The following is a 13,358-nucleotide window of genomic DNA, read 5'->3' as shown; positions in this document are numbered from 1 at the left end:
CGCAACAGTAGTTTGCGCCTCGCCAACACTCAGCACTGCCACCTTCATCCATAAATATCGAAAGATACGAATTTTGTTTTAATGTGCGTATATTGCAGGCATACGTTTCAGCAAAAGCGATAGATAACTGTACCACTCATATGTAATCATTTGCCTTCAGTACCATACCTGGACGGGTGCCAGCCAAGAAGGCAAATGACCGTCTAAATGCTCCAAAACAAGGCCAAAAAAGCGCTCAAGGGAACCACACATAGCCCGATGCAGGAGACACATACGGTCATTGCTAACGGCCGTGGGCTCAAGACCGAAGTTCTTGGGGGAAAACATATCGACCTGCAAAAGCGCGGGAGCGTTTCCAACAACACGAAGGAGATACACTCTGCTTCGACAAGTGGCTGCAAGGCTGCCCTACTAGGCAAGAAAAATAACGAATACAGCTGGTGAAAATGTCCGACGTCACATAGCGTGCGCTAGGTACCTGCAAAGTTCCTGTTTGCCACAGCCGTCCCTCTACATCTGGAAGGTGGATGTCAATCTTTGGGCCATAGAAAGCGCCTTCCCCTGAGGCTACCGTGAAAGGTATGTCAAGTTGTTCCAGCGCGCTACGCAGCAGCCCCTAACAAATGCATTAAAAAGCACTGAGGCATTCGAATGATTCTAACCGAATGGTGGGCGGCTCTTTCCTGCATCCCGTTTTCCTTGTAAAGGACTCGACAAAGCAAACTGACGACGTGGAAGGCTACCGAACGAGGGGCTGGTATTGTAAAGGGAACACGAATATACTGCCACTCACTTCGGCACGGGCCCATTCTTGTTCTGAACCTTGGCTGCTTTTCGGCCTGAGAAGGAAAAAACATGTGCACTGGAGCCTTTTCCGTAGCGCTGCCAGTAACTCCAGTTTTCTGAGGCTGTGGATGAGAGGAGGCCCTAGCATTCCAGCCTACACGAAGTGGACGAAGTTTTACCTCGTCGAGATGTGGTAAACGATTTCACCTTTGCAAAACCCCACTGCCTTGTAGAGCTTTTGGCACGCCAAAAGAAATGCCGTTACTTCTGCCAAAACTTGAGACATGCGACACAAAATATGGCCATCGTCCTAAAGTCGCAAATATTGACAAAGCCCTTTCTCCACAGTGCAGGCGCCTTGCCAGCTTCTTGTGCATCCTTCCCTGCTAAGAGAACCAACGCGCGCTGGCGCATGCGAATACCCATTCTATGTACTGGCAACATATTCGCAATGCTCCAACAACTAGCATCTGCTGGTTCTCAAAAGATAACGAATCTCTGAAAGCAAACCCCATTCCCATCTTAAAAGGCAACTGCCATACGCATTTCAACGCAGAAAGCTTATATGTGCTCTTAAGAAGCACCATATAGTTAAATACACGCCATCTATCTTTGTCCTTAAGAAGAAAAACTACTCGCATTTTGGAGGCGATTTCAAGCTAATGATACCTGAGTGAATTCGCGCATTCGCAGGAGGCCACAGAGGGCACTGGGTACCTCCCGCCTATAAACATGTCCAAATTCGCATATGCGTAGCGGCAACTCACACCCCGATCGAACCTGAACGTGAAAGAAGAACACAGTTGAGCACACCCTTCTCATATCGACTCAAGATGAGATGTAGGGCAGAAAACACGTTGAAGCGGCACGCTGGAGCAGACCTTGTTTGCGCTTGTGGTGCGCTTGCTCATACAAAATCACAGCTGAAATTTAAACACTGCACCCTCAGAATTGAACCCTAACGCCTTAAACCCTGACCCCTATCTTCCAAGTCCTACGGAACGATCAAAGAAATATGAAAGATGTAGAGGGCAGCTCATTGGCTTCAAAAGGTAAGACGCCCCAGTGTCGTTAGTTGAGGAGGGCAACGACCCTTCTTGCTGGAGCATATTCACGTTGTAAGATTTCCCTGTGCCAGGGTCATTCCTTCTTTCTGCCGGGGTTGCAATTTCGAACATATTTTCCGCAAAGTGCTGCATGTGGCCGCTGCGATGCCATAAATTGGCTTGGGCCAAGGATCCCGTACGGACCTGAGGTGCAAACATAAACTTATACTGGGTGGACAATAGGATTGTAGTAACTCAGGCATGCGCTTGTGCAAGAGAACCTAGTGCATTTCTAGGCCCCAAAGGAGCACGGTGCGCTTGCAGAGAAAAAGCAACTTAACCGCTCATTTTGTGTTTCTGGTCACCTCCTCAAATCCATGTTCTGCTTGTATATTTCGCAAAGCTTGCTGCAGCTGCAGCATGCAACACAGCCCTCTTGGCAGCAACGCAGGCCCTAGTCCGCACATCGCCCCGATTTTCGGCTTAGGGAAGCAGAACAGATCCATCATCGTGCCTAATTTTCTGTGATCTCTGCGGCCCTGCTGTCCCAATAAAATGTCCTGCCCTCCATGCGCCGCATTTTGGTCATCTTTAGGATCCTCTCCATTCAAAGCTACGGCAGCAAATCCCTTCACCGTCCTGGACGGGTCCCGGAAGGCTGCTTGACCTCTTACTGCTCGCCATGAACGCCGCCATCCAACTCCCCAATGCAAAGGAAAAGATGGAAATCGTGCTTCTTTAGCCTGTAGCTCAAATGCATTCACTCCGTCTTCTAAAGAGCACCATGCTAGAAACCCAAGGACGAACAACATCAGCCGACACGCTGCGGCCTTACGGTTGCCTTGAGGCTGCATTTCGGGTGGCGGGAAGCCTATTTTTAAGAAACTCCATGCCTTGACAGAGGAGAAAAGTGAAGTTCATGGGTGTAAAGTGTGCGTGCTCATACAACAAGCTCTGAAGAAGCAGCCCATCGTAGAACCCCTTCGGCTCCTGTGCACTCGCGGAGCACAGAAGTAAACCGACGCATGTCTTGGGACTCTCTCTTCGAAGCAATATCGCAACTTCCTACACCTACTTGCAAAAGGAAGTGTAGGAACGGAAGGCTTGCACGGCGTGCGGGGGGCGGCCAAGAAGACAGTTCACCCCAGCGAAGAACTCCCCCATGAGTAATCAATAGACGGTGGGGGAAAATCTGCATCAGAATTGGTCTTCAAATTGATAGCAGTCAAAAACTAATGAAGAAATGTGCTTTACTGTAATTTATGGAGGGTAATTCAACCCGCTGTTAGACCGCATTGGCAAACGAGTGTGAGTGGCTTCCATTCGGGGCCTCGGCAGATCTGGACCGTCGCCATCTCGCAATTCAGGGGTCGCCGCACCATAACAATAAGGAAACGGAGTTAAATTTGAACTTTTTGCCGTAACAACCCCCTCCAGGTTGCTCTGAATGGGGGACAAGGGTGTATGCACGCCTTATTCGTCTCCTGTGTGGTCAGACTCGGAGCGGTCTGTTCAACGTCAGCGGATTCTGGAAGCGTTCACGTAGCACAGAAGCGATAAACCTATTATTTGTTAACACGACTTCATTTTTGAAGATTTCTTCTCCCTGCCGTTTGTACAGTTTGGGCGAGTTTCCAACTAACCATGGTTGGCCCATCGATCGCCAGCTCGCATCAGCTGGCATGCCAATCTCATCACTCGAACCACAAGCAGTAAATCTCCACTGCGTTGTATTCTCCGTTGTGCAATTTCTGTTCAGTGTACACCTTGTTTTCTGCTAACTACCTACTTTCGCCTGAGACGCCTATTTGCCGCGCTCGCACTGCAGAAGTGGATGGGTAGTATGGACTTCAATTTTTTTCGTTGACAAGTGCAACTTATTTTGTAAAAACGCCGGAGGGGGGACCGGCTGGATTTTCTCTCGCTGAAATTCAGCAGACGGACAACCCTGCCGCCTCATGGAGAAGACGACGCTCACAACCGCAACTTCTCTGAACGCCCACGGAGAAGCATCAACTTTCGATGGCGCCGCCACAAGGAGGGTCGCGCACGCTGCAGCCAGCAGGCAGCAGGCATCAGCCAGCGGTGCACCTCAGGGCTCCGGGGCATACCTCTCGGATGCGGGTGGTTGAGGCACCAATCCTTACACCGCGGCTTGTACCGGCAGCAACGAGCAGCAGGAGGGCCCTCTCGAGATGCAGAATTTTTTGTCTTGTGCTACACGTGCTGCTTCTGCTCATACTGATGCAGAATTCGGCGTTTGCTGCTGCGTTTCACAGCCCAAGTGGGTCAGCCGGCTTGCCGTTGGCTTCTGGCGTAGCAAGAGGAGCAAATGCGCCAGCCGTGGATGCGGAAAATAGCTTAAAGCCCGTCAATTCTATACCAAGATCAACCACAAATGTTGTACAAGCCATCAAGGGGACCCCTGCTGATCCTGGCCAGAAAGGGGCCCCTGCTCATATCTCCAGCAGCGCAGATGCACAGGAGGGCCGCGACGGTCGGACGGTCAAAGGGAAAGTGGCAGGTGAAAGCCCTGCTGTGCCTCCGGGACTGGTGGCTGACAGCAACATATCCATCAGACGCCCGTGAGTTCGCGTGCATCCACGAAAATTGCCTTGAACTTCATGTTTGCATGCTCGCAGAGACTTCGATTCCTAGAAGCTGTACATCAAAATGCAAACCCTAAGGGTAGTATATTTCATGCATACGCTGGCACTGCATGCGTGCAACACATTTTTATCAGCTCTCTGCAACTGTGTAACATATCTTTCCTCGCTGGGCAAGCCGCTGGGAAGGCTGTCTTCCCCGCACTTCAAAGAGGAAGTGGAACAGCGGGAGCTATAAAAAAGCATACCAACGCATGGGTCTTGCTGCCGTGCTCTCTCGAACTTTGGTCTGTAGTTGTATTTTCTTCTCGTGCCTCTATGCGTATGTTGTTCTCGCGTAGCCGGCTTGTGCCTTCCTTGTTATGCCGTGCCTTCTATTCAAATCCTGCATCGTCTCTAGCAGCGGCATTCTTCGCATTTTTTCATAAATGTTCCCACGTAGAGTGCGCGGTGTGCGTTCAATAACTACAGGACGCGAATAGGCTGGCAGCTTGAAAGCTTTTTAAGATAAAGTGGATGTCGTTCTCTGTATTTAGTGTGACTGGTGTTCAAATGCGTCTTCCCACATTTCGGGATGGTAATGCTGTCAACTTCTTTTTGTGTTAGGTTTGATTTGCTACGGAGAGCAGCCGCACGTTTTGGGAATTATCCGTGGTTGCTGACAAGCGAGCAGGATGGGGGAGACGGCCTTGTTGAGATTACGTACAGACAAGTGAGACAGCCTGGATCTCAAGTCACTATATAGTCGTTGCAATTCCTGGAACTTTCGGTGTTTAGGGCTGTAGGCCAAGCTTCCCCTTCATAGGATTCCTGGAAGGTTTCGCTGTGCGTCGATTTGCCTACTGTGGCTGTTGCTCCGCTTGCGGCTGCTGCTGCTCTTGCTGCTGCTGCCGGTTCAGGGATACGCAGTGGCTTTGGCTGTGGGATCGGGTCTGGATCGTCTAGTGCCTCCTTCTCAACTCCCGCAGCGTGACGGGGCCAACGAGCCGCTGCGTCTTGTGGGCACTTGGGCTGCTAACTCTGTGGAGCTGCTCCTGGCGGACTTTGGAGGTAGGGCGTTGTTGCGTTGCCAAGATTCTTCTTTCGACTATGGCCGTCACCAGCGTCAGTGTTGTTCTGGGTTTACGGTTACTGCTGCTGCCGTTGCTGCTGCCATTTTTCGTCGTTATTGTTGTTGTTGCTGCTGTTCTCTTTATTTCTACTGCTTCTGCTGTCAAGGGTGTGTTTCTTCTTGTTGTTGCTAATTATTGGTTTACTCTTATTGCGTCGTCCCCGCGTCATGTGTTCCTGTTGCTGTTTTTCGCGTCATTGTTACTGCCGTTCCCATGTTGTTAACCACTCGAAAGAGCAACAGTGCAGTGTATAATTTGGATCAGTAAAGGGAACGCATACGCATGATTAGGAAGCTATCTACAGAATCTCTAGCGCATAGGCACATGCTGCATAAACGCGCTCATACACAAGCGTTTCAACGATGGCATGCGCATGCACATAAACATGCGCAAGCACGCAAAACTGGTGTGTGTAGACCTACTTTCGTATGCATATGGACACGCGAGGCACTGCAGGCTCATGAGCCCTTGGTAATTATAAATGTCGTGCAGCCATCTCAAGAACTGTAATGAAGGGAACCGGTTTATCCGAGCCTCTGCCCGTATATGTGCTTGCATGCATAGGCCCATGCTTCTAGGCACAGTTACCTGCCTACTTATTTGATAGACGCGTGGTGCCTGGGTGCTTAATTGCGTGCTTGAGTATATGTGTACACGCAAGCTTCATCAATGTTGGTGTGCAAATTTGCTTTTTGTCGTATTGCTTCCTCGGAGACCAGCGGGGGCCTTTGGGATGACCGTGGTGCCAATGCATCCGGAAATGAACGCCCGACGGTTTTTAGAAGTTATGATTCATACGCGTGAGTTGATAAAAATTCAACCCTTGCAGGCACAGACCGGTCACGTCTTTAAAAGCGTGTGTTCTGTATGTAATATGTAGATGCAGATGTATATGCGTCGGCATCCATGTGCCGAACGCATAACAAGGCTAAATATAGCAGTAGGAGTAGAGAGGGAAATGTAGAGTGGGGCAGCTGCGTTTGCGTTATGCGTGGTGTCAGAAATGACCCACCTTTGTACAGACTGGAGACATCTGGAGATAGTCTTAGACCTTCGAGAAGGAGGGCAACTCTCTAATTTGTCGGCTTTAATTACACTTGATGCGGTGGGGTTCCCCCTTCTCACGCCACTTAGCTTATTTTCGTCGAGGCAATGCGGTGGTTGTTTCCTATTGGCGTTGCAGTGGTTTCTCGTTTGAAGCCTGGTGCTATATACGAATTGTGCTGCCAGAGTAAAAGCAGAACACTACGTTTGTTTAGACTTATTTGCATTTCAGTGTGTTTCCTACAGCCTCTCTGCGTTTGGCACAAGTTTGCAGATCGAGTGCCGTGACAGATGGGGCCTTTCGTGCATTTCACTCCCCCAGGAAATTATCGATGCATATCATTTAGTATCGCTGCCAACAAATGCTGCTGTGCAGGTGGGGGATCAAGCAATGCAACGGGCGCATGCCCTCGATTTGACCCTGGTGGACTTCTGGGAGTTGGCTGATTCCCCCAATGTGCGGCGTAGCAGACTAATTTTCGTCGTTTACTGCCAAGGAATTCCCATGTGTACTGTTTTCTAAGTGTCAGATAGTGTCTTGCCTGCACCTGCAGTGAATCCGCAGGGATTCCCTAAACGCTTTGCTTGTGCATATTGCACCTGTCAGATACTAGGATCGCACATAGACAAATCTAAGACACACTAGAACCTGAGTTCTAGCCCCAAAACCTCCAGAGACTGCAGTGGCTTCGAATGTCACGCTTGCACGAGTTCGGCTGCTGCTGCAGTTGCTGGAGTTGTTGCAGCTGCAGCAGCCACACGAGAGGAATCTGGCGCCGTTGGCTCGGGATAATTGGAGGGAAGTCAACCGTGGATTCTTCTGCTTTTGCTGCTGCTGCAGGGCATAGGGGAACAGAGGTTGAAGAGTCTGCACCGGTCGGGATTCGACACTCAGGAAATTGCTGCCGTCATTTATCCAAGGGGTCCGCATCTGTTTTGGTAGCTGGTTACTTTTGCATGAGTACATTCTGATAGTCACGTTTGGATGGAGCTCGCTTACTTCAGTTAATATGGGCTGTGCTTTCGGTGCACCAACACAATGATCAGTGATCAGTGTTCCTAGGGTTCGTTATGCACATCTTTCGGGCTTGTTCAGAGAGCATTCAAGGCGTATTCCAGGCGGATGTACTGAGGTATACCTTAGGTGCATACGCTGCGTGCCCAAACAGGCCAGCTTACAGCGTGTGCGGTGTGCATACTTTGGTCTTCTTTTTCATGGATGCATGCATCTGCGATAAATAAGTTTAATTTGCTTATTCTCTTGTGCATTTTGTGGTATTCAAAATTCCTTTTCTATGTGCTCGACTTTCTGTCGTTTCTTTTAGCGCTTTCTATGCCATTTAACGGAGCTATGTTGACAAACGAAAACGTCCTGGCCTCCCTAGACACCCTGACGGACTGGCGAGCTAGGGCTCTTTCTATTGTGGAAGGTACGTCATGTTGTGCCGTTTGCTGACGCCGCTTCAATGCACCTGCTTCGCTTCTTTAGGTCTTTATTTTCGCCTGGGCATGCAGACTCTATTTTGTTTATTTCGTTCGGTTGGCTTGAGCTATTTTGCTTGTTTAGCTTAACTTGATCTTCCTCGGTCATTGTCTCCGTTTTTGCATGGAGATCGAGTTTGTTGCATGCAAACAGAGGGGGGCAGACTAGATGATAACGAACCTGTTGCACACACGCGGACAGCGGCAACTGCTGCTGTTGCTGTTGCTGCTGTTTTTGCAGCGGATCGGATGCTGTGCATCGACTCCCTCGCATCCATTCACCAGCGCGTACTGCATCTGGCAGTTGTCGACGCTGGGGCAACAGTGGCCTTTGCTCGCAGCGTGAGGGTCCTGCATGCAACTCAAGCAGCAATCTCGCAGTAGTGTGCTGTGGCTGCTGCTGTTTTTGCTGCTACTCGTTTTGCTGCTCGTTTTGTTGCAACTGCAGCTGGTGCTGTTAAAGCTACTTGCGCTGGTGTTTTCCTGCTGCTGCTGCTGCTGCTGCCGCTACTGCTTTTCTTCTCACCCCCATTTCCACGGGCGCGCGGTGACTGCCATAGAGCTGTTGTGCAGCAGCAAGTTTTGTGGACGGAGAAGGATATCCCAAACCAACTCAAACACACTGGATACACCCGCATGAGGGTTGGAGGAATGGGATTGCATGCTTAAGGTTGGGGGTCTAGAATTCAGGTGTATCTGCAGGGACTGCTGACGCTGGGGGACGACCTCGAAGCTTTTCATCCAACCATAGTTGCAGGATCGGGGGGCATTTTGCCAGTGTTGCACGCGGCTGTAAGTACAGGGGGGCCACGCGTAGTGTGCAGCCATTTACACTATGGAGCCGTTATTTGCCTTATTGTTGCCTTTTGTTTATGAAGAATGCATGTCTTGTTTTTAGCATCCTCATCTGTTTGCAGTGATCCCATGCCTAATCAGGAGTATGCACTGTGGTTTAAGATGCAGACCATACGGGCAATAAACATCAGCAACGCACTGAGCCATAAGACGATAGCTTGTAAAAAGGCGATGCTGCAAATAAGCTATACCTAAACTTTCCCTTTTAGGATCCTCGCAGATACGTGTGTTAGTTCCAATACATGGTACCTGTCGTTCGAACAACATAAGGATCTGACGCTTGTTTTACGCCCTATTGTGCCAATAAACTTCGTTTTCCAAGGCTCAAATTCAAAATCTCCACTTGTGCGCTTGTTTCCTGGGCTGTCCGTTTATTGGATCGCTTCTGCTATGACTTCTATCCTGGTTGTTGTTCCCTTTGTCATTTCCATTAGTGCAGTCTGTTTTTATTTACTTATTAACTTGCGTGCGTGTTTTGTGCTGGTTTGTTTACTTAGGCGAGACGCACCTTGAAAAGTTTGGGCCGGCTGCGCCGATTTTGGGTCTTGCTTAAGTTAAGGTGGAGGGCCCGACAGTATTGGCAGACGGGTGACTTTGAGCTCTTAGGGAAACCGGTAAGCTGCTTGCATTGCTATATTTGCCGTCCTCTGATTCGTCCAGATGTCCGTTTTAGTTGGATGCGTAGTTTTCTCTGCTCATGCGTCTGTGTGCGGTTTCGTTGTTTGTTGCTTGTTTTAATTTCCGGGTTTGTGTAGTGTATGCTACTGGTTTTTGTAGGAAGATTTGTTTTGTTTGTGTTTACGCAAGTCTTAGTGTGGTGGTTCGCCTGTTTTGCTTGAGTAATTTTCGGCTAGGAGAGTTTGCTGGCTTGTTCTGGTCAAATGTTACCTTAGTTAACAACTAGTTCTTTTGTTCCCTTGGGTGTTCAGTTTGGCTGGGTGTGTTGGCTTTGTTATCGTCATTTCGCAGGATGTGTTTAATTATTTTTATCAGAGAATAAGAGCCGAATGTCTGTGCTGCATTCTGTTATGTTGCTGCTCGCAGCCTTTTGAAGAGCTTAAGGCACAGTTGGCTTCTGTCCACACCATCATTGCTGCCCCGGCTTTGGCTTCAAGCGAACTCATAAAGGAATTGCAGCTGCTGTATTCGGTGGTTATTGTGCATGTAGGGTTGTACCCTTGTGCTTGCGTTTGTTCTGTTTTTACTTTACTGCTAATGCCTATTGCCTTTCCTGTACCCGATCTGCGTTTCCAATTTTTGCCTCCTCCTCCGTCGCGATTGTCTTAGCCTGCATTACCTGTTTTGCATATTGCAGATGCACCTTCCGTGTTTTTTCTTTGTTCTGCCTCCGAATCTCTATATTTGTATTGGCTCTGCTTTGCTGGCTCTATGCATCTGTGCTCGTTTCCGCATCCTCTCGATTGCTGCATATTTGTTTCTGTTGCTTACCCCCGCGTGCATATCGATTCTTTGTCCCACTTCTCTTCACCTGGAATTATTTCATTGTTCCTACCTCATTGGTAACAACTGTTTTTTGCAGTTTTCTGGCGCATGATGGGGTCGCGATTGCCTCTGGCACCAAGTGGCCCTGTGGGGCAATCGCGTTGCCGCTTTTGTTGCAACTACAGCTACTGTTGCTGCTGCTCCACCTCGTTGCGCATACTTCAGTAGCTGCGGTTGGTGTTTCTTGCTGCTGCTGCTGCTGCATGCAGGCGTGCTGCTCTGCGGAGACGGGGATAGCGTTTTCGAGTCGAGAACAGAACAGCAGCAGCGGCAGCACGGAGGGCAGCACAGGCGCGAGCGCCGTCGGAGCCTCTTCAGAATTTGAAAGGATGCGTGCTGCGCCTTTGGGCTGGCCGTCTCCTGTTGTTGCCGTGGATTTGGAGGAGCTGTCTGCTGCAGACCAAGTAAATACAATTGATTATCACGGCGATGAAGTTCCAGGAAGAAGGGCAGGGGGATCATCGCTTGTTCTGAGGTCCTCAGAAGAAAATCACCAACAGATTGTCAGCATTGGCAGTAGCAGCAGCCGCTTCAGCACCCGCAAGATACACGGCGTCACAGAGTGAGGCTGATGCCCCCCTGGAAATCTAGTCCTTTTAGCCGAAGGTCAACACCACACCTGGGATTTGCATGCTGGGGTATTGTGCAGCTGCAGCACTTTAGAAAGGAAAAAGACACGCGCACCACCGAGGGAGCTTTTCGTGCTGCTGCTTCTGCTGCTGGAGAACCAGCAGCCAGTGCCTGCTGTATCATGAATTCTTTGGTTTTGAGTTTAGAGTCTACGGTTTTGCATTGAGTGGGGCCTGTGTGCGTTTGGCTCAGGGGAGAGATCGTTATTCAGGGTCCCTGTGTTTCTGTCGGTAAGGAGCCGCAGAAGTCTGTGTTTTTCGTTTAACCAAACAATTGCAGCAGTTTGTTTGCTTTTAAGATGATTGAATAACTGCCTCGCGTTATGCTTATGCTGGGGGAGCTGCAGCGGGTTGGCTGCGTTAGAGAGGGGAGAGCATAAATAGACCAGTCAATTCGAACTTGTATTTTATATTTTACGGGAAGGCCAAAGTGCAGTGAATGATGTCTGGGAAGAAGAGATGCAGATGCAGTGGTCAATTTGGGTCTACTAGGCGGCAAATACAACGAACTGTCTCTTCTGGAGAAGGCGACGGAAAACAGCAGCACGTTACATTCGTCAAGAGGAGACAACTAACCTCAGCAGGCTGTGCATGCGCAAGAGAGACAAACAGTTGCAGCAGCGATGGCGTCCCATTTGCCACTCACTTATTGTCTCCTTGCATTTCTTGTCAGGGTTGAGGCGGGCTTTTTTTTCGACTGTCTCCCTTTCTGTTCCATGTGCTTTTGCTAGTTTTGGACTGTTATTTCACCGCAAGATTTGCGTGTGTCTTCGTTGCACTTCCTCTATCTCCAGTTGAACTGCTGCGTATTGATTTTGACTCTCTTGCGTTTCTTTTTAAGTATGGCGCCATCCCCCACCAGTTGCTGCCACTATCTGCCTGTAATTCTGTGGCGAAGCTTCCCTGCTTCGTTGCAAGCTTCATCCGGCATTTTGATAGTCTCTTATTGCCGTCTTCAGGTTATTACCGGCACCAAACTGCATTTCAGCGTCAGCTAACCCCTCGGGGTTTCTACAGGACAGGGCTAGTTGGGATCTCTGCAGGAGACGGCCTTCCCTTGTTGCTGACCAGCGCTCTTCCGCGAAGTGTACTGACAGCAGAAGGAGAGTTTATTGACCTGGAAGAAGCTGAAAGACAAATCCGGAAGGTTCATATTGTGAAGAGGGTGCTGTTATATGTGGATGATTTCCATGTCAGTACACCCGGGCTCATGCACTCACGTCGAAATTTTCCCCCTTATTCACTCATCTGACGGCATCCCTAATGCAAGCTACCCTCCAGACAGTAGAATTACTCGTCCCTGTTGTGCCGTAACGCTAACCCGTTCTACGTGTCTGCTGTGGGTATCGAGCTTAAGGCTATTGTGCCGCTAGAGACTGTGACTTCTTTGCTATGAAGCGGATTCAAAAAGCATGGCTTCACTTGCTTGATTGCTGCGGTTGTGCTTGCATGCAGTCGCCGCTGGTGGCCATTGTTCAGCCGCGAAGGAAAGCTGTTTTCCGTTGGGCAAAAACGCGATTTGCTGTCAGTGCTCCAGACCCTAGACCCCGAAACCACATCCGTTAAAGCGTCACATGTTCATTATACAGAACTATTAACCATAAACCTAACAGCATTCACACGCAAGAGCATGGAGCATAAGCACAAAACCATAAACCATAGACCCTAGATCCGCAAAACGTAAGTTTTCAAACCGTGCATCTATACCTTAGACGTTCCTTAACCGTACGCCCTCTTGGATTGTATGTTTGTGTACAGTTTTCGGATGAATACGGGGCCTCGTACGAGGAGTTGGTGTCTTTGCCGGCGTTGCGGAAGTTTGTGTTGCATGCAATTCAAGAGGAGACTTCGCTAAGTCTCGAACACTTTGAACTACCCAAAGCAGTTTACTTGGTGCCACACGACGTCGCGCTGCCTGTGGGGGTGTTTGACCAAGACAAAAACGGCGCAAACAAATACAGCCGTACCATGAGGAGGCGGCAGCTCGCAGAGGCCTATGCACAGCCAATACAGGAAATGTACGAGGCATTAGCTCAATGAAGCCAAATGCAAACCTCAATGTGTTTACTGTGTATGCTCGTAATTTTCGTTGTCTTTTCTTGCTTGCACGGCAGTTACTCTTCATTACCTTCGCCCGGAAGAGCGCAGGAAGAAAATCTCCGTTGCTAGTGCAGTGTTTGGAGCTGAAATGTCAAATGCGGTTGAATAAAGCATACTGCGTATAGATATGGAGACTGCGGAAGCGTCCCTTCCCAGAAAAGCACACTGGACGACGGACGATACCGTGTGGATCCG

At 49.4% G+C, this 13,358-nt stretch overlaps 2 protein-coding genes across 2 annotated transcripts; one reads left to right on the top strand and one right to left on the bottom strand.

Moving 5' to 3' along the window:
- Positions 1–156: 156 nt before the first annotated feature.
- EAH_00009140 (threonyl-tRNA synthetase, putative) lies at positions 157–1,964 on the bottom strand (the record flags this gene model as incomplete). Its single annotated transcript, XM_013395411.1, has 6 exons — positions 157–333; positions 479–616; positions 794–839; positions 966–1,096; positions 1,456–1,510; positions 1,879–1,964. The coding sequence occupies 6 exons, from the start codon at positions 1,962–1,964 to the stop codon at positions 157–159; spliced, it is 633 nt and encodes a 210-aa protein (XP_013250865.1).
- A 2,112-nt stretch (positions 1,965–4,076) lies between these two features.
- Positions 4,077–13,103, top strand: EAH_00009130 (AMP-binding enzyme family protein , related; the record flags this gene model as incomplete). The annotated part of the gene is made up of 17 exons (XM_013395410.1): positions 4,077–4,417; positions 5,045–5,150; positions 5,338–5,488; positions 6,270–6,350; positions 6,552–6,655; positions 6,971–7,051; positions 7,436–7,517; positions 7,691–7,738; positions 7,920–8,024; positions 8,318–8,418; positions 8,779–8,868; positions 9,429–9,545; positions 9,976–10,083; positions 10,644–10,996; positions 11,211–11,294; positions 11,820–12,255; positions 12,822–13,103. 17 exons carry the CDS (start codon positions 4,077–4,079, stop codon positions 13,101–13,103), a joined length of 2,670 nt encoding a protein of 889 aa, XP_013250864.1.
- Between the last annotated feature and the right edge of the window lie 255 nt (positions 13,104–13,358).

Source organism: Eimeria acervulina, genomic scaffold (assembly GCF_000499425.1).
Source record: "Eimeria acervulina Houghton genomic scaffold, Eah_scaff45, whole genome shotgun sequence".
NCBI classification, from domain to species: Eukaryota; Apicomplexa; class Conoidasida; order Eucoccidiorida; family Eimeriidae; genus Eimeria; species Eimeria acervulina.
Note: the sequence above shows the minus strand (reverse complement) of the source record. Positions and strands in the feature narration are given on the sequence as shown.